The sequence below is a fragment of the Coffea arabica genome, chromosome 8c, assembly GCF_036785885.1.
Source record: "Coffea arabica cultivar ET-39 chromosome 8c, Coffea Arabica ET-39 HiFi, whole genome shotgun sequence".
Taxonomy (NCBI): Eukaryota; Viridiplantae; Streptophyta; class Magnoliopsida; order Gentianales; family Rubiaceae; genus Coffea; species Coffea arabica.
In genome coordinates this window covers 3,257,572-3,282,089 of record NC_092325.1, presented here as the reverse complement: position 1 = coordinate 3,282,089, position 24,518 = coordinate 3,257,572, and the positions used below count along the sequence as shown (strand labels likewise).

General features: G+C 35.0%; 3 protein-coding genes across 3 annotated transcripts; 1 reads left to right on the top strand and 2 right to left on the bottom strand.

Moving 5' to 3' along the window:
- Positions 1-5,026: 5,026 nt before the first annotated feature.
- LOC113707101 (transcription factor MYB41-like) lies at positions 5,027-6,155 on the bottom strand. The gene is made up of 2 exons (XM_027229262.1): positions 5,902-6,155; positions 5,027-5,759 (listed from the first exon to the last, which is right to left on the bottom strand). Exons 1-2 carry the CDS (start codon positions 6,153-6,155, stop codon positions 5,027-5,029), a joined length of 987 nt encoding a protein of 328 aa, XP_027085063.1.
- Positions 6,156-14,153: 7,998 nt separating this feature from the next.
- Positions 14,154-16,199, top strand: LOC113705680 (pentatricopeptide repeat-containing protein At5g15300-like). The gene has a single exon (XM_027227596.2). The coding sequence runs from the start codon at positions 14,377-14,379 to the stop codon at positions 16,048-16,050; it is 1,674 nt and encodes a 557-aa protein (XP_027083397.1). The 5' UTR covers positions 14,154-14,376; the 3' UTR covers positions 16,051-16,199.
- A 703-nt stretch (positions 16,200-16,902) lies between these two features.
- LOC113707100 (transcription factor MYB41-like) lies at positions 16,903-17,950 on the bottom strand. The gene is made up of 2 exons (XM_027229261.1): positions 17,685-17,950; positions 16,903-17,578 (listed from the first exon to the last, which is right to left on the bottom strand). The coding sequence occupies exons 1-2, from the start codon at positions 17,948-17,950 to the stop codon at positions 16,903-16,905; spliced, it is 942 nt and encodes a 313-aa protein (XP_027085062.1).
- Between the last annotated feature and the right edge of the window lie 6,568 nt (positions 17,951-24,518).

Sequence of the window (24,518 nt, the reverse complement as noted above, 5' to 3'; positions counted from 1 at the left end):
AAAAAAACCAGTTATTGGTGAATTGATTTTGAAGTTGAAAGTGCAAATTCATGTATGTGCTGTGGTTAAAAATGAAAATGAAAATGATTTTTTATTTTTTATTTTTATCTTTTAATCCCTGGCTGGAGGGAGGGGTGCATGGCTTGAGGGAGTTGGGGATGATGTGAAGTACCTTTGTAAAAGTCTACGGAGGGGAAATTGCTTGAACTGAAAGTCTTACTTCAAATCTAACGTTAATTATCCAACTGCTCTCTCAAATTTATCTTCCGAACAAAAATTAAATTAAATTTATGTTATTAACCGAATCTTTACTGAAACAAAACATTGTCTAATCTGTGCATTCAAATAGTAAATTATGTACGAATAAAGTGAATTAATGAGTCCCCACCAAACATTCATTAAAAAAGTTCTTTCTCAATACTCTTCAACTCATATTGGACTGTATTGTGATTGCATTATTCCCAGAAGAAATGTTCATTTCGACTATAGTTTTATTGGTAAAGTATTGGAACGTCTAGCTTTGTTTCATGGTTCATTTACTTCAACCTGTGCAGAATTCTTTATACAGAAATGTTATTTGCATTCTATTTTTTGTTGTTTACGCTCTATCGATCATTTGTTTTATCATATAGTCTAATAAATGAAAATTATATAATTAAAATGATAGTAAAAATGTGATTAATTAACAAAAATGAGAGAGCAAATAACATTTTCCGTTCTGTAAATGTGTCAACTTCCAAGTACTTTGAATTATTTGGTATATATCAATGCCTTCGTCATGTTGCTTATGGCCAACTGCCCTTTTGAACATTGATTTGTTTAGCCTGTCGGCATTAAAGACTTTGTTGTCTATAATTACTTCTGGGGTTAGGAAACAAAATCTAACAGCACTTAGATCCTGCCTGGCAAAGGTCAAAAAGTAAATAAAAATCTTGCTAACATGTTGAAATTCTAGGTTAAATGAATGTGAGAAAATAAATTACCCCGCTCTTCTATCTTTCCAAGTCACCTGTGTAAGTGAAACAAATTGATTAGAATTAAAACTGGTAGGATTTCAACCTTTTCATCCATTAAGTACATTAAAAATTAGCATTATCGATCCTAGAAAACAAAACAAAGTTTATTAATTATCAGGTGTTGCTAACCGGAAAGAAAAAAAAAGTAATTAGTAACACAATTTAGCTCATTAATTAAAAGAAATTAAACCGCGGAGGTAATTGTTTACGAGTAGTTTTGCTTACTAATATATAAGTTTTTAGTAAATTTAAGATGGGAATTGAGAATTAATAATATTGGTGAATTTAACTCTTGTGAACTCTCATTTGAAAAAAAGAGAATTGAAAACACGAGAAAGAAACTTGTATTTAAATTGAGAAATTGTCAATAGAGGAAAAAAAGAGATTAACAAAATTACCTAAGAATGTTCAATATTCTTCCTCATCAGCAATATATAAATAACTGTGTCCAATAATTTCAAGTTAAGAAACGATTGGTCAAATGGTATCAACTGATTTTCTAACCACCCAAAGAGAAATAGAAACAGCTTTCAGTTAGCAGACAATCATATAATCATAAAATAAACGCCCCTATGACCAGTAAAATATTAAATCTGTCGTCATCCGAGGAAATTTTTTTTTTTTTTTTTTTTTTAGAAAGTTAACCCACCTACTTTGAACAAAATTTTTTTTTTTTTACCATCCCTTAATATATTAAAAACCGATAAAAAATACATCAAATTAGAGGGGGGCCAAACCTGACCTCTGTTAAAGAAAAAGAAACATGTAATGATGGAAAATAAAACACACATATAAAGGAATTGTAAAGACATAACATATCAATCCAAAGAAATCATCCACACGAGAGTGCTCCACATTTGTGTGACTGCGAGTGAGCATTGGAATTTGATTTGAGATCTTGACGTGTTTGCATTGTTTTACCTTTTTTTGAAAGTTGTTTTCTCGCTTTCTTTGAAATCACTTGGGTAAATTGCTGTTGTACTAAATTCTGGTCTTGATCTTTGTGTTTGTCGCGTTGTGAATCGTCTTCTTCTTCTTCTTCTTCATTTTTGTCGTTATTGCATGTTATACTTGAACGAATAAAACTAATTTGATGTGGTCGGGGAAGTGTACCATGTAATTTTTCCCATTTAACCTCTTCGAACACATCTTTGAAAGGTGACACTGGATTTTGAGGCATCGTGGTTTTCGTTTCTGTTCTTGTACTTGTACTTGGAACCACCAGGGGTGGTACATCCTCACCCCCACTCAAGGCAACATAAAGAATGTCGGGGTCAGTGGTGTCGACCTTTTGATGATTATCGTCTCCCAAATTCAGCTTCTCAAAAGCTTGGGACCCGTCATCCGAGGAAATTGTGGTAGTTTTGCCGGTTTATTTCCATCGTGAGAATAGGGTAGTTTTATTTCTGGGGAACAAAGAAAAGGATAGCTAATTAAAAAGACCATATATACTTGTGTGTATCTATATATACACACACACACACACATATACACACTCCCAAATCAGACTAAAATTTTCAAGAAATAACGTCACAGCAGATGGAGTATACCAATTTAACAGCAAAAGTTAAATTTAATTATGGAATTCAAACATTAATTCAGCAACAAGTAAAATCGCGAGGCTTTTCACCTGAGCTGGTAATGTCTCACTGCCTCGTCAGTTTCTTGTACTTGAAAGCAATTTACGTATTATCCAACCAGCTTCCATGCAGCCAATAATTTTACGGCACAAAAATAATTTTATTACCTAATTATTAATTAATTAAAGAAGAAGAAGTAGGATTTTTGCTGAATTTCCATCTTGCTTGACCTCTCCATTAAAGTTATTTTAAGGTTATTTATGCCCCCTAATCAACAATTTTGACATCACTAATCCTATTTTGTCAATAGTACGAGCGGGGGTGGTTAGGAAATGGGTGAGATACGCAGGAAATCATCCGAGTTCCTTACCTCATTTGCTTGAATCATGGTAAATCCATAATCATCATTAATCTAGAAGTGAAATTAATTAGTATATGAGAATGAACCAGATTAATTAAATCTGGTTCGACACTTTTGGGTTAAAAGTTTGGTAAAAGGATCTAGATTAATTTGAGGAACAACCGATCACGCCAGCGCCCAAACAAAAGATAATTAAGAACGAAATATTATGAAATTCACGTTGCTAAGGGTGGTTCATTGGTTGGTAGCGAATTTGTATCGGACTTGTTAAAAGAAAGAAATTCGGAAAAGAAGACATATATATATATATATAATTAGGAATTAGTCCGCAGTTGCTCTACTAACGACCCATTTCAGGCCCCAACCCTTATTTGGCTTGTTGGGTTATTCCTCATTTTTGTTACAAGGGTCGAACTCTGGTGAATGTCCTAACTAGGGATTACACCACCAGGTCGACTACTTTGGAGGGACGAATTTCGTAAGGATTAGGTGCACGCCATTAAATGTCTACCTTCATTAGATACTCGTAATGATGTAGACTGCTAATTAGAATAGTTATTTGAGGATAAGAACAGTTTTGGTTTTTGAATAAGTTGTTTAAACAATTGAATAAAAGTAAATTTTATATGCACTAACAGTTTCTGATTCGTAAACAAAACCAATTGCTCGAATGAACATGAAAAACAATGGTTTGTATTCAAGAAGATAACATTATGCTTGAATGGTTTATATCCAAGAAAATGACATCATGCTTGAATTTTTTTAGTTCTTTCTATCCTACCATTCGAAGTTGAAGTTGTTTATATTTTGTTTATTCGTTTATTGATATTTCGTAACGGATCACTTGTGGGGCTTTTCAGCTAGTCTATCTTAGCCATGGAGTGGGCGGCCCAAAGAGTTTCCCTCCACGGGACCCAAAAAAACAAAAAACCAAGCCTCCATAACGTAAAATATTTGTGCTGAAAGTAAAATTGGATTTGGGTGTAATCTTTTGGGTCAATTGTAGGTAGGGTCAGAAGCCCAAGATTGGCTAACAGCAGGACGTTTTGGTATTACTAACACGTTAGGCCCATCAATGCGGCCTAATCAACTACCCATGATGGAGTCCAATACCAGTAAACATTCGCACCACCCCAAATAGAATTAAATTAGTTTTACTGAAGGGATTAATTTTTATAACTTTCAGTGTAAAGATTATACAAGCAGGAGGTTTAGATGAATGACAAATTATTACTGTTTAAATTTTAAATTCATTTTTTATCTATGTGTCATATATATATATCTGTTAGTGTAAAAAAATCTCTGCACTGACAGTGACAGTGTATATAAAATTAATTCTTTACTTAATATGGATCAATTTAATCTTCAAGTAACGGTTTGAGCTTAGATTGCTCGATGTTTTCTTGATGTATAATTCGAGTCATCCATGCAGCTGTTTAGTGGATTATGCAATCTGAGTGCCGCTAAACAAAATTCGGTCTTGAGGATAGCGAGTGGCATTTTCAACAAGACTTAGTTCAGATCATTTTGGTAATAAATAGTTTGATCTATTTAACCATAAAGGTATATGATGGGGCTAATAGATTTTTTTCCTCTATTTGTTCAAAGGTGATTTAGGTACTTGAATGGCCTAACCATCCACAAATGAGCATCCTGATTCATGAATGTTCATCGACAGTTTATTAACCATACAAGTACTATAAGTAACAAGACCGAGGGTTCCTCGATAAACCAGCATGTATATATAGCCAACACTGAACTTACATGATGAAGTTATAAGACATATTTGTACAAATGGTGCCCTTACCCCAAGGTGCCTTAAAAACAATAACTATCCCACATGAATGTACATGAAATGAATCAAATGATACTGCAACTGTTTGGAGAGACTATCCCATAAATAGTGGAACATCGGACACAGGATTTGGCTCCCTGAGCCGAAGGTTAGTTCTGGAGGGCTTTTTGCTGCACCTACCGACTTGTTATTGAACTTGGCTGATAATATTTGCTCCCAATCAGGACAAAGGTTTGATTAACGTACATAAATATAGCATGGTTTGCTTATATACTCAACCGTCTGCTGGGAAACCGAAATTGTCTTTCCAAAAAGAACCGCTGGCTTCATCAATATCCACAAGATTTTCCCAACCATCAAAGACACTGTACTGCTCAGGTGCTTCTGTAGATACATAAAAACTTTCCATTTGTTTGACAGTCGAACTTTCAGGGGCTGCTGAAACTACCGACGGAAGAGAATATTCTGAATTGCAGATGTTATCCGAGTGAATAATGTTGTCATCAAGAACCGGACATGGGATAGTTTCACCATCAAAGCATGGCAAAGAATTTGAAGTGTAAGGCTGCTGTTGGTTTAGTAGTACCGGAGATTCATTGCGGAAACCTGCAATCATGGACTGAGCTTGTAAGGGATTAAGAGCCAAGTCAGTGGTTGTCCTGTCAAAAACCCCGTTAAGTTGAATAAGCTCATACAAGTCAAGATTTCCCTGAAAATATTGAAGTGGATTTGGATTTATAATCTGCAACATGTTTTGAAGGACTTGGATTTGGTTTTTGATGAGTTCATTAGCATTATTAGCCAGTGCAGCTTCCAGATTAGGGTTGTCTGAGACCGATAAGAGCTGAGCCTGATCAGCAAAGTTGAGGAGATTAAAATCAGGAATTGGCTTGTGAATTGTCGGGTTGATGACCCTCCTGAGAAGTTTCTTCTTCAAGCGTGTGTTCCAAAAATTCTTGATATCATTGTCAGTTCGTCCAGGAAGATGAGCTGCAATTCTTGACCACCTTAAACCAAAAAAAAAAACGGGAGTTAAGCTCAATTATTATCCCAGGTTTTTCAGTACATTAACATCTTAACACAAATGCAGTACAATCTAATCCACATAATTAGTCATAATTAAACCTTGAAAATCAGAAAGATACATACTTATTTCCATGTTCTCTGTGGAGAGAAATTATAGTTGCTGCTTCATCAGCTGAGAATTCTCCTCTCTTAATGCCAGGCCTCAGATAATTGGTCCATCTTAGCCTGCAACTCTTTCCACACCTGTTTAAGCCTGCTTGCTCTGAGACTGTCTTCCAAGTTTCCAGGCCATGATTTCCCATATAATGAATCAAAATCTGGTCCTCTTCTTTAGACCATGCCCCTTTCTTTACACCGTTCTCTGGAGAAGCCGCCATGCAATCCAGAAGGATAGATGGACAAAAGAAAAACAAATGTGAGATTTTGCTTGTCTGTATCTTTAAATTGAAACAAATCACAGGCATTTATATTGTGGATATAGCGACACATGTCATTATTTTTTTATACTATCAGGGAAGACATTTTTCTTATTAGAAGGTCAAAGTCTTTTCTCAATTATTTTTAGTCTTGCATCCAGCATGAAGTTAAAAACACAAGAAAGTTATCTAGGAACCTCCTTCTTTTATGCCTGCTTTCTAGAATTCGCGGTGCTTTGGATCCCAAGGAAAAGATTCCAGCCTAAGTAAGACCAGAATTTCTCTACACCACCACGTTCCTATGCCCTTCAACTGGAGTGAAAAATTATACTGCCACTACTGCTTAATAAGAAGATTTTCCACCTGCTTACGCGACGCCATAAGGTACTAGTCTGTCTGTTTTTACTGATAATTATCATTAATACTTCGTCATTTGTAGAATTCAAGACATCATGTAGAATTCATAAAAGCAACGACGGTAAAAAATGTGAAATATTAAAATGCAATGGAGAACCTTCTTAATGCCAGGCCTCTACCATGACTTTTGCTTCTCTGCTTCTTTTTAACCCTTTTTTCACCCATTTTGAAAGATAAAATTTGTCATTTGTGCAATACGCATTTATGCGATATACAACATACAATATATAAACCGTGAGTCCACTTTTAGTTTTAATACACGGTGAGTACTTTAAATATTTATATGTCACATTTTGCGAACAATGTTATTTTTGGTCCTTTTCTATATCGAAGTACGCCGCGGAGTGAAAAGCTAGCTTTGTGCATGTGTGATAGAAAATCATTACATGCATCAAAACAATAATGCATTTTTTTTGGATAACCAACTTTTTTTGCAGCTTCCATCTTCTTCCCAAGTTTAAGATCTGCATTGCGCAATACATTCCCATCATAGAGAAAGTATCAACTTAAAAAAAAAACCAATAATAACAACTCTACATAGACATTAAACCAACATAATAACCGTACAAAGATGTTGGTTCTCAAATAATAATTACTGGGAAAGGAATGAGTCAGATGATTCAGAGAGAGTGTAAGTGAGAGGTCATGGATTCGAATCCTTCCCTTACACTAAAAAAAAAAAAAAAAAAAGTGCTGGGATGCCTGAATTATGTTAGCCAATTTGTTGTACTGTACACAATTGGAAAAATCAATGTTAAAAAAAAAAAAAAAAAAAGAGATGCAGATTTGGCTGCTTTAGATCGTTCTTCTTTGTAATTATATAATGAATGCTGATAGATTCACGTGCCCTTTGATTTTACAGCTTGCTTATTTTGAACAAGTCCAATAGTTATCCTGTCTCCCGTTATCTGACCAGTTAGTACTCTATAGGGTATTTTGTCTCCAATTCCCTGGATAAAGAAAGTGCAAGGGGAAAGAAAAATGCATGCATGGTTTGTATCTGAGACCAACGTTTTAGTGGAAATTAGCAGCCATGGGATTAAGTTTTTTATTATCATTATACACGTTCTTCATCTGAAAGTCTCTCCTTAATAAGATAATAAGAATCAGCCAAGCAGATCTTTTATTTATTTTTATGCTAATTAACAAATTAACTTCTATTTCAATTTATTTAAGACATAAATAGAAATCATAAGACATCACAATCTTGATTTCCAACTTTGGAAAACTTGGAAATGAGTCTTACTTAGTGGCGTCTTCCAACTAAAAAAGGGTGACCCAAAAATTTAAAAAAAAAAAAAAAAACACACACACACACACACACACAGGACGTCACTTACCTGGTAGTCAATAGTTGTTGAGAAAATGGCTTACAAGAGCAAATTATTTCTTCTTGCTGACCTCTATTGCTACGCTTACAAATCTTCATTGTAGGATTAAAAATTAAAATTCGCCAAGGATGATAATGTTGAATCAATCAAGATGACGGTCCAATTAATTCTAGTGAAGGAAAGATGCATGTGTGCGGTTGGTGTTTTACTGATCTAAATTAAATTATGCCTGAGTGTGGTTTGGTGTGGGAAGTACTGAGCTGTACATATATCCTCGCCATTTCACCTCAAAGCAACTTCCTTGAAATCAAGGTTTGCAAAAACTTTAAAAAGAAAAAAAGAAGAAAGAACAGCTTCCTTAAATCAAGCTCAAGTTCATGTGGAGAATTGATGAAAAATTGTACTTAAGTGAGAAGAATTTTAAGGGTAAAGGAGATTAAGAGATATGAGGTCAATATTTCAAGTTCATATGGAGGGTGGGGGTTGGAGTCTTCGGAATGAATGATGCAAAGATTACATCTAAAAGTTTACCAATAGGCTATAGTTCCACTTTGAACCTTACTGCTTTCGGTGATTTTCACTTTATTAATTTATGGACACTTTCCACACTTAGGTTCACATAGCATCTTAATGTTTTTATTTCGAATGCTTCGCATTACAAAATGATCAATGCTTGGCAAATCACTGTAATTTAGAACAAGATTAATGAAAACTTACAACCAAAATCTGTATATACACCTAGCACCTCGCCTCTATTACTTTCCAATGTGTGTGTCTATATATATATAGCATGTATAGTTTCATTCACTGTCAGCATGGTTAGTTGAGACATTCTGACAATTTTAAAAAATGATAGATGAATCTTAAGAACATTAAAGATAAGAGTGGAATTAATCCATAAGAAATTGCTTAAATTGAAAATTTTCAGAATGCTTTTCTCTAAGTACAAAATGTATAAGTCCAACATATTTGGCTTAAAGAAGGTCTAGAATCAGTGGCGAAGCCATAATAAGCAAGTGGGGTGAATTGATCCCACTTAACTTCCGAATATTTCGTTTTTAGACTTAGAAAATTCAGAAAATTTTAATGTTGCATTTTATTTGACCTCACTAAATTTTAACAAATTCTCTTTTCCATATACATTGATCCCCAAACAATTGAAAATTCATAATTGTTACCATCACAAAAATTTTGAATTTATTTCAAGTTATTTCATGAATAAATTCTTTCAAATTCAAAGTTTCCAAAAACAAGAATTTTTCAAGTGGATGCTAAATTTTTTATTTATAATACAAAATTAAGTTATTATGATTTTTATTTATGACAAGTTATAGACAAATTTCTTAAAATAAACTTGCAGAAGTGACAGGTGCCGAACCTGTGCAATAATAATAAATAAAACCTAACTACCACTTGAAGCAGTCAATAATCAATGCTAGTACTGGAGCAGGGACCCTAGGTGTGCAATGGGTTACTTGATTCATCCTATTTCTGAAGAGTTTGCTTAATCCGATATATCAGAATTAATTATTTAACTGAATTCACTAACTAGTAGACAGTGGCAAGCAGGGTCGTCTCCTCAGGGATTGGGGAGAAATTTGTTTCTTTTCAAGTCAAGATTAATGGGGGATTTTGGGATTAAATGCCAACTAAATAAATGAAATGCAGAAAATAATTAAAAGAAATAATTAGAGAAACTCTAACCAATGGTATACTTCATAAATGGTTCATACACTGATCATCGATTCACAGATAATTCCAATATTTATTAATAGATTATTTATAGTTGTCATGCACGCGATAAACAACCAACCTTTCCTTAATTTTTCGATAGTTAAGGTACGATCGTTAACTATTTCTTTAACCCGGAAACAACCCTAGGTACGACCGTAGGATTTAATTTCTAGCTTGCATTAATAATTAGAAAGGCCCAATCCTAACTAACAAACACGCTACGAAGGTTTGTTTAAACTAAATCGTATGTTCCCCTAACATAAATCCAATTACGCCAGTTGCTACTAAGACAGAAATAACGAACAATTACGGATTCAATTACCCCTATTTAATAAAATAGTCTATATGAACAATTAATTATTGCGCACTAACCAATCATACACAAGGTTATAGTAATTAAAAGCAGAGAACATATAAATATCAATAAATGAAAAAAATAATTAAAAATAGTTTAAATCTCACCGTAATTACTAAACTAATTCGTTAGTTGTCTCCTTAACTAAAATTAGGGATTTAGTTCCCCATAATTAGATAACAAGCCATGCGTGGAGAGTTGGAAAAAATTGTTAGATTTGCTCGCTCGATTCCGGCCGACAGAGTGAAGAACAGAACGAAGAGAATCGCCACTCTCTGTTGCTTCTAATCAAAACATACGATGGAAGCCTGATGCTTTCTACCAATTTGGTCCAAGCTGCAGGAAAAACAAAGATCCACAAGTCCACAATTGCGGCTGGACTTCAATTCTTTACCTAAGGAAAGAAAAGTCAACCCAGTCGCTTTTTCTCTCAGTCGTTCACAATAACATACGAGAATGTCTGTTTCTTGTTCCTTTCATTCGGTCAACAACAATGAAGAAGAAAACCCAGGTCAACAATAGTGGCCTTTCTTTCTCTCCTGATTGCCTACCAAAAGCCACGGCCTCCCCAAATTCAAAAGCAAAAAAAACGAAAGTCCCCAAAAAAAACCTAAGCCAAACGAAAATCCCCTAAAACAAGTAGTCCCCCCCCCAACCAAAATGGAGGAAGGGATTTTCTCTTATTTGAAATTACTATTCAAAATAAACGAGACTCCCTCAATAAAATAAAATAAAGTCTATTACAATTTAATCTCTCCAGCTTCCCAAGCGGACCCCACTGCTTGAAGTGGCCGACGTATGACAAATTTTCTAAATTTTGACTTTTAAGCACTTTCGAGCATCAGTTCCCGCAATTAGCACCAAAATCATATCTGAGTAGAATCCATCCAATTAATGAAATATTTAGTCAAACAATTGTGTAATAATGCCCAAAATATCCAACTAAAATGCACCCTATCAAGAAGATCAAGTTGACAGTATTTGCAAAATATTTTTTTAAAAAAATCAAGAGTTTCAGTTACTTACATTGAAAAAGATGTGTTTAATCACGAGCTTCATGAATTGATTTTGCAACTTTTTCAGAAGATGAGTGCTCGCATGGTACAATTATAATTTGTATGTAATGTTAGTAATTTATGCTTTTTCTATTTTTATATTCTAATTTTTGCTTTGTCAAAGTTTTAATGTACAACCAAAAAAACAAGTTTTACTGTATTAAAATTTGACCCCATTTACCATAGAGTGTTGGCTCCGCCCCTCTCTAGAATTGCCTCTAGTTGATGTGGCTAATGAACACCATAAAGTACTCCTTTATATTCTCTTCAATTCTGTCTTTTTGTGTATGATTTTCTTAAATGTTATTTATTATAAAGTGGAACTGAATTCCTCATCACTCTCCCAATTTGTGCAGAAGTTGAGAAAAAAATATTGGCCCTAAATAGTCATCTCGTTTCCTACATTATTTACATACAAGCCAACTAGCAAAGTATAATGTAGTTTAGAAAAACATTATTTAAAGTAGTTGTTGATGTTCTTAATACAATACATTCATAATCAAGATCATATTCATAAGGGACCTCGTCGTAGCAAACGAGCCAATAAACTGCATGGAATTAGTTCTCTGAGCAGTTGAAGTCAAATTAGATGTCGAGTTCAATTTTCAAAAATCAAAGCCGTAAAAAGTAAAATACTAAAATCTTCCCCCCCGCGGTTTCTCAGTTTCGTGCAGTTGAACGCGATCTTCTTACTATTCTACGCCCCTATTCAGCTTCAATACCCGCTCCCATGCAGCCAATAACCTTACGAGACACCATTTGTCCAATATGAGGAAGGTTTTTTTTGGGGGGGGGGGGGGGGGGGGGGCGGGTGTGTTGGGGTTGGAATAGCTAAGAAGACGGTAAAATATGCTGAGTATTCATCCCACTCCAATACGTAATTTGCTTGAACTGCAAGTTCATAAGCATCATTAATAATCTAGAAGTGAAATTAATTATTTACAAGAATGGACTAGATTAAATAAATCTAGTTCAACAATCTTGAATTGATAGTTTGGTTAAAAATCAAGATTAAGAACCATCTCCAACCAGCGAAAATTGATGGAAAAAACAAGTTGAAATTATAATATATATATCCAGGTTTTGTAATCCATTTGGCATTTGATATTGTTGTACTTGTTCAAGCAACTTGCTAAGGATGGACAATGAATGCACGAGGTCGATTAGCTGAGAATTTTGAAGTCATTGGTCCCAAGTCTAAAACATTGTTATGACCTAATCTTTCAAACGCATGGCACAAATCCAATGTATGACAAAATGCAAATATAAAGAAAAAACAATGTTTTATGTTTGGAAGAGAATTAAATTGGACAGTAAGATAGAATGAATTAAAAGTAGAAAGTTTTGAATTCAATATCTCCCCACTTACAAAAAAGAACAAAGTTTCATGTTTCTGCATAATGTAGCAATCAAATTTATCCACTGATCATGCTTAAAATTAGAGATCATCATGGTAGGATACAAGAGGTGAATTTTGGAGGGCCTTGTGTATATACTAATTTCCGACATTGTTTGATAGTTATATACGTGTAGAGTGATTAAATAAATAGTTACATAGGAATGTTTCAATTTTAAAGAAGTTGCTTATACAATCGAAAAATGCTAGTGAGAAACATCTGCATTTATGGTAATAGTTAATTGAAATATAAGGAATACATAATTCCATGCTAACAAAGTCCTCCTATCAAAACCTCCTCCGGCTCTCTCATTGAGAGAAACTAGACAAATCTGATAATTCGTTAATGAAACTTGCATTTGATCGGGAAAAAAAATGTTAGGAGGCTCAATGCATACTAGTTATGTTTTCACGACTTATAAACTTAATTAGTTAACATTAACTCCGGTTTATTAGCCTCCCTTATTCCTATATTCGCCGCCCCTAACTCAATTCACTGAACTAGTCCGTTTCTTTGTCTCTTCCAAAATTTCTTTTCTTTACTCATAAAATCTATGCACTTCAACTATTTTTGTTTTTTGAATTTTAATGCTTTCATGTTTGGTTGTGGAGCAATCTGTTATTCCTATTCAAAAATGATTTGATAGTTTTCAAGAAATAGAGAATATCAGAACTAATGCTCAGAATATTCAGTGTTTTAATTTATGTATTATTTTTTGGTTAACAGTTAGTAGACTTTCCAGAGTTGCAAGATTAAGTGCCCTTATTTACTTTAGATAAGTATTTTATTATTTTCTCTATTAATGTAGTTTTTTCTCATCTACTACAAGAAGGTTACGTTATTCTCTATGCTTGACCATATTTCGTAGGTTAACCTATTCATAGAATTAGAGGATGAAATACAATTCTACCCAACCAGTATATGTAATTATGATTAGAAAAATTGCAAATAAACTAATTATCGAGTCCATGAACATCCCTAAGATTCATAGTGTGTAAATTATTTAAGTAGGAGGAGTTTGGAGTAGGGGTGTAGAAGATTCGAGCTATTCGTTTTGAACTCGCAAGTAAATCGGTCAATAGTTCGACTCGAGCTCGACCTTGATCAATGTTGGGTCGAGTTTGAGCTCCGAATTCCAGTACTCGAAAAGGCTCGATGAGCTAATTCAAGTAGTAGCTTTTTTTATATATAAAATTATTAAATATTACAAAATTAACCTTTTAGGTAAGTTGTTTGTGAAATTTACTAAAAAACTTATAACCGCTAACTAAACTCGAGCTCGAACTTGATTAGGTTTCACAACTATTTCAATCCTTTTCGTATCAAGTTCAAGTTCAAATAAGAACCTTTGAGTCGAGTTCAAACTTCGACTCTCATGCTTGTTCAAGCACATGTTTAGCTCGAGCACCCCTTAAGTCATTGAGTCCAAATTCGAGCATAATGACACTCGAGGTCGACTCGACCCAATTGCACTCTATAGAGTATTTACGATTCAGAGGACAAGACATGATGGTCTAAGAAGAACGAACTAAGAATGGCAGATTGGATTGCTAATTTTTGGGTCAACTGCAGGGCCATTGCTCGCAATAGTCTTCCGGGCAAATGAGGCCCATTTTCCACTTCTCTTCTCAATGAATCCGAATCAATCACAACCGCGTAACAATAGGAAGCCCAGTACGGATATCAACATCGGCTACTTCATATTTCATTCTTTCTTCCTTTTCCAGCTCTTTTTTGTTTTTTAGAACAAACTTTTTCAGCTCTTAATACAGAAGTGTTTTTTCGAATTCATATTCTCATTATTTCATGTAGTTTAGTAGTGAAAAGTGCGCATTTTTTTCATTTCATGTAGTATACTTGGATAGCGTGTGTTCTAGTAAAGATGCAAATTAGATGATCAGAAAAGCCACAGCAAACAAGAGCTGTAAACGCCACCAACGCTCAAATCTATGGCGAAATTGCACGAACTTCCGAACCCTGAAGCAGATCCACGCCTTGATGGTAGTCAATGGCTTTAACTCGAACTCCCATGCTCTCAGAGAACTCATCTACGCCTCTGCAATTGCGTTGCCATCCGCCATCCATTATGCCCACCAACTTTTCGCTGAAATCTCCGAACCAGATATCTTCATGTGGAACACCTTGCTTCGAGGCTCTGCTCAGAGTTCCAAGCCATCCGTTACTATGCCGCTCTATGCCCAGATGGAAAGACATTACGTAAGGCCTGATTGTTATACGTTTCAATTTGTGCTCAAGGCATGTACTAGGCTTTCTTGGGTAAATTCTGGGAAGGTTGTGCATGGGAAAATTGTGAAACATGGTTTTGAATGGAATAAGTTTACAAGGAATACCCTTATATATTTTCATGCGAATTGTGGGGAGATAAGGATTGCCAGGGCACTTTTTGACGATATGGCGAAGAGGGATGTTGTTGCCTCGTCTGCTATGACTGCTGGATATGCAAGGAGAGGGGAGTTGAGCATGGCAAGGAGGCTTTTTGATGAGATGCCAGAAAAAGATTTGGTTTCTTGGAATGTGATGATCACGGGGTACGTTAAGCAAGGAGAGATGGAGAGTGCGAGGGAGTTGTTTGATATGGTGCCAAAGAGGGATGTTGTTACTTGGAATGCAATGATTTCTGGATATGTTCTTCGCGCTGAGTATCAGCAGGCCTTTGAGCTTCAGCGCGAGATGAGGAGTGCTGGAGAGTACCCAGATGAGGTTACCATGTTGAGCCTCCTGTCTGCTTGTGCTGAATCGGGAGCTTTGGATGTGGGAGAGAAGCTGCATTCGTCTATTTTGGATATGGATGAGGGGGAGATGAGCATTATGCTTGGCAATGCGCTTATCGATATGTACGCTAAGTGTGGAAGCATCGAGAAGTCTTTTCAAGTATTCCATGGCATGAAAGAGAAAGATGTCACGTCATGGAATTCCATTCTAGGTGGCTTAGCTTTCCATGGTGATCCAGAGGAATGCATTAATCTTTTTGAAAAAATGAGAAGAACAAAGTTTGCACCCAATGAGATTACATTTACCGGGGTACTGGTAGCTTGTAGTCATGCTGGAAAAGTTCATGCAGGGCGCAGATACTTCAATCTAATGAAAAATCAGTATAAGATTTTGCCAAACATACGGCATCTTGGTTGTATGGTGGACATGTTTGGGCGTGCTGGTCTATTGGAGGAAGCTTTTGAGTTCATAGACACCATGGAGATTAAGCCAAATGGTATCATTTGGAGGACTCTGCTTGGAGCTTGTAAAATTCATGGTAATGTTCAGCTGGGGAGGCGGGCAAACGAGGCACTGCTCAAATTGGATCATGATGAGAGCGGTGACTATGTGCTGCTGTCACACATATATGCATTGAAAGGTGAGTGGGATGGTGCGGAAAAGGTGAGGAAGTTGATGGATGACAGTGGAGTGAAGAAAGAGGTCGGTTTTAGCCTAATTGAGTCAGAGAACCGAGCTTTCCTCCAATTTGTACTTGATTCGAAACGTCAAATAGAATCCAGAAATAGAACAATAGTAGATGTCAAAGCCAAGAATGTCGAATCTGTTACTTAAAATCTGGTTTTTCTCTTCTTTCCGTCATCAGAGTTTCTGACATTCAACTATTGATATCTGATTGTGCACAATTCATGTATTTCTAGTTGTACTCCCATGAGGGAAAAAGAAGATTGACAGAGAATATCCAAAGTTGTGATGTGGCCCAACAGATGGTAGACACAACAAAAGGTACAATAATATTTTCAGTTCCAGGCAAGTGAAAAAATTGTGTTTCACGAGACAGCATAGTTTGATTTCTAAATTTTATAGGAGTAGGTATAGCACTTGTGGTAGAGTATCTGAACAAATTTGGTGCAAGATTATCTAATTTGCGGGTGACTAAGATTGATCCCAGTTTGGTGAAGAAAGATACCGGCTGGCTCCTAATTGAAGGATAATTAAGCTCTCAGACAAGGATATTTTTTCTTTTTTTGTCAAATTCGGACAAGGATATGGCAGTTGCTCTTTTTCTTCTTCATTCCTTTTCCTTTTGCCATACATTGCCCCTTTGTTTATTTTTCTTCTAACGAGTGTTCCTAAGTTAGCAGTTTAGGTTGGTTTGTGAGATATTGAATGGCAGAAAGACCGGAGATGTGCTATAAAAACAGCTGTGGGTTTTTAGCCCATAAAAGGGCAGTTACCTTGTTCTGCAAAATACATTCCAAAGCAGCCAGAGAAGGGAAAGAGAAAATGAACTAGGGAGCTATATCAATTATAAAAGAAGATAATATTGATAAAGAACCAAAACAATGACTGAATTTTTCCAACGTAGACTAGAAAGAATAGCAAAGGTCCTGTAAAAGACATCAGAATTACAAAAAAAAAAAAAAAAAAAAAAAAAGAGTTCTGCACGGTGTATGGACTTGCAAGTTAGGCCAGAATATCTTCCCAAAATGGTTCATTATCCATGAGTTCTTCCCAAGCATCAAATGTATCAATGATGGACGAAGTCATTAATGGATCTTGAGGTGGATTAACTTGGTCAACAGAAGAAGATACTTGAGCTCTTGTTGCTTCAACAACTGAAGGAAGATAGTTATTCGTTTGAGTGCTGGTGGAAGTCGTACTGCTCAAGCTATTTGTTTTATCATTTTGAGCAGAGAACGTTACTGCATTTGAAAGTCCAGAATTATTATCTGGAAAAGTGGGGTCAAAATCCGAAGATTGCAGGGTTGGTAGGATAAAATCTGTATTAACTTGAGCACCATCTGCATTGATGAATCTGGTTGATGAAACAAGATTATTTTGTGCTGGACCTGGATTAACTGTCTTCAGTAGCTTTTGCAGTAGTTGGAATTTCGCCAGTTGAGTTGCATCAACTTGTGACAGTAGAACATTTGTCCAGACATTCATCAAATTGCTGGCAGGATTAAATGCTGATAAGAACCGAGAAAAATCAACAATTTGGTTAATATCAGGCACTACTGGCTTGTGAGTTTGAGGATCAATCCCAAGCTGGAGAAGCTTTCTCCTCAGCTTTGTATTCCAATGATTCTTGATTTCATTATCAGTCCTCCCCGGAAGATGTGCAGCTATTTTCGACCACCTGCAGAAAAATGTTCATTTGATTAGCAATAAATCATAATTCATCATCATAATTTCAATGCGATTTAAGATGTCATAAGATGAAAATGTTGTCGTATTTTACATACTTATTTCCAAGAATGGAATGGAGTTCAACAATGAGGCGATCTTCTTGGTCCGAAAACATTCCTCTCTTAATATCAGGCCTGAGGTAATTATTCCACCTCAATCTGCAGCTCTTTCCACACCTGTTCAGTCCAGCTTTCTTAGGTAAACTTTTCCAGGTTACATGGCCGTAGTTTTGCACGTAATTGATCAATTTCTCATCTTCTTCATCTGTCCATGGCCCTCTTTTCAAGCCATTATTGGTTTCGCAGCATGGAGATCTAACCATTTTCTGCAGCTAAAATTTTAGGAGATCGATAACTTACAGCTTGAATTGTTTTCTAGAAAGTTGAACCCAATGGGGTGTATATATGTGCAAAGGGACAAAGGTACCACATACAAGTCCAGGTCAAATCAATATCTTCCCAATCAATATTTATTTGTTACAAATAGATTTTCTCCAACTACTTAACAAAAGTAGAAGTTGACTGTAAGCCAATTCTCTGCACGAAAGGAGAATGTGATCTCATCAACATTTGAAAGGCAAAAGGTTGACATATTAAAGCAAACTCCACAGATACTCAAGTTTCATAAATAGCTTTGAAGTTTACCGGAGTCGAGTTCTTGGAAGTTGCTTAGAACTGTTTGGTACTCTACAGTCTTGACGTGTAGTAACATATCAGAATTCTAATATTACCAAAAAGGAAAAAGGAAAAAAAAGCTATTAGGATTACTTTAACCTCTTCTACTTTCAAAACTTAGCCATTAAGTTTAAAAATTTTCACAATTTTTTAAGGAAAAATCATTCAAAACGTACCTCATATATTTCGTTAAATGAATTTTTTCATCCTTCACTTTTAAAATAATAAATTTACATCCTTTACAAAATCAAGTCAATAAAATTTGATCCCGACTATTTTTTACCTTGAATCCATTACGTGACTGACACATTGTCATTTTTTTAAGAGCAAAAAGGTTAGATCTTATTGTAATTAAACAAATGACCTGATCCATATTCATTTTTGTCTCTAAAAATGTAGGATCTAACCTCAATCATATTTACTCTTTCTTCTAAAAAAATGGGATCTGACCTAATTTATATTCATTTTTGCCACTAAAATCGAGAAATATTTTTGTATATAAAAAAAAAAACTGCATGTGGGTTACATGGTAATTTTAGGTAAAAAAAGTAGTAAAAAAACTTAGGTAAGAACAAATTTTATTAATTTGAGTTTGTAAGGGATGTAAAATTAATATTTTAAAAGCCATACACTATTGATTGAGTTGATTATTGTCCCCCTTAATTATAGAGTCCTAGCTCTGACTCTGCTTGCTGGGAGCTAATTGGTTTTTGTAATTTGTGAATGTATATGAACTTTGGGCTATGTACGTATTAGTAATTGAACTGATCTACTAGCTGCAATACTCTATTTTTTTTTTTTTTTGGGAGCCAGGGTAAGTGAAGTGCAATTAGTTAATAATTATCCAGGCTGCTTCTCTTCTTAAATAATTTTTTTCTGGTCATAATAAAATGTCACTGAAATCGTCAGCAATGCTCTCGTCATTTTCTCTTTCCTTTTTTTTTTTTTTTGGGAAAGTTAGGAGCTATTTTTCGCATCCTCTAACACCATTTTTTTAATATGGCTTCTTCAACAGAAGAAGTCTCTAACTGCTGCTTTGAATGGCACGGTTCATCTTGCCTTCACCAACGGTAGCTCTTTAATTATATATATAGCCCACACCAACCTAGACAACTTTCTTTCTCTTCATCTGCAAATCCCAACTGCCTACTTTGACACTTTGATCAAACCAGCCCTTTCTCTTCATTTTCAATCCCAACAAGTTCATGCTTTTGTACGCTTTTGGATCCATTTTACTACCCTAAAACTTCACATTCCTTCAATTCCAAATTTGGGGAAATAGAGCACCTAAAATTGTAAAAAAAAAATGTGCAACTTTAACCAATGCACTTTAATTTGAGCAAGACAATTTGGTGCAATTCCTTTTTGATGGGAGCAATTGCAGAGTTGAAGAAGCCAATTGAGTACAATTAAGGTGCTAAAATCATATTATTGTCATTATGTACTCACTCGGTTGAGCTCTTCTAATGATCAATTCAGGCAACACAAATCATTTGGACAAAAAGATTGTAATGCATTGATGGACTTGGATCATCATTGTCTAGGCATTTATTTCTTTCTTCTACCTAAAAACTTGTCCAACTGCTATCTGAAATTGCTGACAATATTGATCCTAGTAAGATCAAGTCGGCTTTGAAAAGTACTTAATACAAAGTCCTTCTAAAACTTTTGGCTACAACTTTCATTGTTATTGTAGCTCTATTTAAACTAGTGGCTTAGGTGGTGGCTACTCCCCCTCAGCTGGATTGCTAAGTTTCATTCATCAATCTGGCATACAAGTTTAAGTGCATATGTCGAATGTGATAAACAATTTCCTCATGATCTGCCCTGATTATTAAGGTAAGTACGTAAGACTGAAGAGGGAAACTTTGTTTCCTCTCAAAAAGAAAGTTCAGAGATCCAGCAATTGGTCAATCTACGTTACTTCTAAGCGAATGTCAACATTTTAGTTATGAGATTTATTAAGACCACGCATGCGGGAGGCTTATTCTTTCATGGTCAAAGCCACATGTGTTGTATTCCTATTTTTTTTTCTGGAAGAAGATTTCCTTTTTTATAAGATGTCCTGATTTACTATACATAATCCAAACCCTTAGCTTTTAAGGCTTAATTAAGGCTGTGTTATCATTTATGGCTAGCTGTGGTCCTATTGAAAAGCATTGGATATGCATGTCCATGCATGGCACTAATTTCAACTATCATTCGCGGCATAATGACGGCGAGTAATTGGTGCAAATGTGATATTACAGGTGATGCCATTGTAGGGTGCACACGAATCGAGCTATTTGCGAATCGATTGCGAGTATCTCAAGTCAAAACTCAACTTGAATTCAGTCAACATCGAATTCGAGTAACTCGAACTTGAACTCGAGTTTAAAAATACTCAACTCGTTAACTCGCGATGCGACTCGATTTTAAATGTATTTTTATTTTAATAGTAAAATTACATATCTATTCCTAATTTATTAGAAAAATTATTATTTGTTCACTTTTTAAAAAAAATAAAATATTTATTTTTTCAAGTTTGAGCTTGAGTTCGACTCGACTAAAATTTGAGTCGAGCTCGAGCTTGAGTAAGCCAAAGAACCAGATAGTACCTTTCTTGATTAGTTACATTTTCCCTAGTATTAACATTTTGGTAGTTGAGGAAGATAAATTGTTGCAACCAAAGTTCACCTTTTCTAACATCTTTGCCTTAAAATAACATAGCTAGTTTTTAAGAATACTGAGAAATGGACTAAAATAAGTTCTTGTAGAATTCTTAGTGGACCAAATCAAGATATGATGCAGCAGACATTAACGTCCGAAAGTCGAAAACCATAGGAACATTTGTTGGCTGTTGTTTTCTCTGCTTGGGATGAAATCTCCAAGAAATGGGCGGCTGCTTTTGAACAGTAAAAGGCAGTTTTGTCCATTTCTTTCGTCATTTGCTTGACTTCCAGCTAAAAGGTTATGTAAGAGTGACATCTTAAGAGTTCTATGGATTGACAGATAAAATGTAAAGATTACCATCTAAGGTGAGAACAAAACAAAGTTCTTGGAGGTAAATCAAATGTAACTCAAATTCAATGAACATTGCATCTAGATTAATGTGATTCAAATTCATCAGAAGAAAAGGAAAGTTAAATTGACATGACAAATCGCAAATGTAAAACTGATTTAGCTTTAATTGAGATTACTATTCAACGTAGCCATATCCAAGACTCCAAGTAAACAAACCAAAAACCAAACCTATTTCGTTGCCATAGTTCCTTTTCCTTTGAGAAAAAAAAAAAAGAACAAATTAGATGTATAGTTATTCAAACTAAAACAGATAATGACAATAATAAAATGAAATAAGTTAAAAAAAAAAGAGAAAGAATTCCTTCGTTAAAAAGAAAAAGAGAAACTAGAAATAATTAGATGTGGCGGATCATTAATTATCAGGTTCTAGTTATATACTCTTTAAAAATTATTTTTACAGGTTAAATCTTTACTTTACTAGTGTTTATCAATTTTATTTGTTACTCCCCACTCGACATATGCATGTACATTTCTTGCAAAGAATCAATACTTGTGTATCAGAGTTTGGGTCATGATTTGTCTAAAAAAGCCAAAAAAAAAATTCCATATAAGAGTTCAAAATTTAAAAATGTTTTACAAAAATTGATTAAAGGAATTGAAAAATATAAGAAGTATTCTATTCTAAAGCAAATAATCAAAATTTAACAAAGATTTTTAGTATCGTAAAAGTGTCATATTTTGAATTAAGACGATCGCGTGCAAAGCACGCGAGGTATTACGTACTAGTCTCTTCTTAAAAGAGTGGCTTAGTTCCCGGCTATTACCACAATAGATCGCTAAGCTTCATTCATCAGTCTGTCTGTATTACTCCCACGCAATGCATTGAAAATGTTCTAAAATGTTTCAAACTTAAACATTGGCTGGCTGCTTATGTAGATAAAAACAAAATAATGTCGTATTTGTTTTCAAACAACGTTGATAGTGAGATATTTAATAATGTTTCACGGTCAACAAGAGAATAGTCGATCTGATGGTAAGGTCTAAGGCAAGCTTGTCCATTACTCCATTTACACGAACTGGCAGCCAAATTTGGTACCGAAAGCCTGCAAGTTAAAGTACAAAAATCAAATGTGTGACATATTGGTCGCTAACACTTACCCGTTAGGTGCATAGGGACATGCATCTATTGAATGTGAAGAACAATTTCCTTCTAATCTGCTCTGATTATTTAGGAAAGTAAGACTGAAAAGGGAAACCCTTTGAAAAAGAAAGTTCAAAGATCCAGCGAATTGGTCTATCTATGTTACATTTAAGCGAATGTCAACATTTGAGCAATCAAATTTAATTATTAAGACCATGCATGCAGGAGGCTTATTCTTGCATGGTGAGAGCTATGTCCTGATTTCATTTTGAGGAGACTAGGCATATGCCATGATCTTCTGCATAATTTCCATGTTTGTTTGAAGGCAAAAAGAGGTGGACTCAAGAATTTGAGAGTTGAGAGAAAAAGGACTTGTTAAGATTAAATAGATGGCTAGGGCACTCGTTTTATATGTTCCATAAAATATTAGAGACTCCAGTTTAGATTTTTGGACAATTGATATGACTGTTAAAAAAACAAGAAATTGGTATGAATGTGACATTTCAGGGAACGACCAAGAACCAGCCGATATCATTCTTGTTTCTTGGTTAGATTTATTTTCCCTAATATTCAGATTTTGGTAGTTGAGAAAAGGAACGTGAGTTGACTGGACATCTAGGGGTAAAACACTGTTTCGGTGCGGGCCACGAGAGCGGTACCAAAATCGAGACAAACTTTGAATACTAGATATGACCTCAAAATAACAGGAGTTAAGGTCGGCCAGTGAAACGATGGGAGATAAGCTTCATCATCGAGAGGGAAACAGCTCGGATCACTAGTTAAGACCCCTCAATGACCGTTCAATGATAAAGGAGGTAGGGGTGCAGAAACAGCCAAGAGATTTGCCTAGAAGCAGCCACCCTTGAAAGAGTGCATAATAGCTCAGTGTTGCAACTAAAAATTTACCATTTCTTACGTCATTGCCTTAAAATAACTGATCTTTTATAATACTAAGAAAATGAATACACTAACTTGTGGTAAAATTCTTAGTGGAACAAGCGAAGAATAATGCAGTGGCTGTTGACCTCTCAAAGCTGAAAACCATACGACCACATATGTTTATCGTTGCTTTCTCTTGGATGAAATCTCCGAGAGATGATGGGCTGGTCTAGCCCGTAGCGGCTGCGACTGAACAGTAAAAGGCTGTTTTGTCCATCTATTCTTCGTCATTTTGCTTGAATCCAACCAAAAGAATTTTTAAGATTTCTATGTTGACAAAAAGGAAAAATACATGGGATTTTCCGAATCAGGTGGAAGTTAAAGCTTGTGCCAAGGAACGTGCCATTACAAAATTTGCAATTTGATAAATTTCCTCTCAAAATTTGCATATGAGCCCTTTACAATTCAAGTTCAAGATTTGTGTTCTCTAATTTGTTTGTTGTGCGAATTGATTAGGAAATCAGGGTCGGGTTTCAAAGTATCTGAGATTGGAAAAACATTTTGAATAACGAAGAAATTTTCTAGTTATTACATGATGTCAAACAACTTTTCTTGGAGTGCCGAATTCATGATATTTTAATTATGATCTTCCCATCAAAATGTTGATGTAAACAATTTTTTTTCTTTAGAACCCCGATCCCTTATGGAATATGCTATGTACTTAAATTAAAGGCTAAAAAACAAAAAAGCCCCTTGTAGTAAATCTAATACACAGAAAAACCTCTCATGGTTTCAAAATATACAACACGACCCCTCATGTTTTGAACTAAATTATAAAGGTGACGGAATCCGTTAAACTTAATGGAAATGGATGAAACGACCAAAATGCATGAGGTGTCGTATTGTATATTTTGACACCATAGGAGGCTTTTCTGTGTATTAGGCTAACCACAGAAGGTTTTTTCGTTTTTTACCCTAAATTAAAAGACTGTGAAATGGCATGTCTAAACCGCTATTGATTTCTTTACCCTTTCAAATAGTAGAAAGATCTTCGAATTTTGCACATGGAGTATTAGAGTTAATGTAATTCCTTATTAGTTCAGAGGTGATTTGTACCAGCTCCTTTTAGTAAACATGATTACATATTCTAACAATTAATTTGATTTGGGGTGACCTTGTATTTCTGCAGAAGT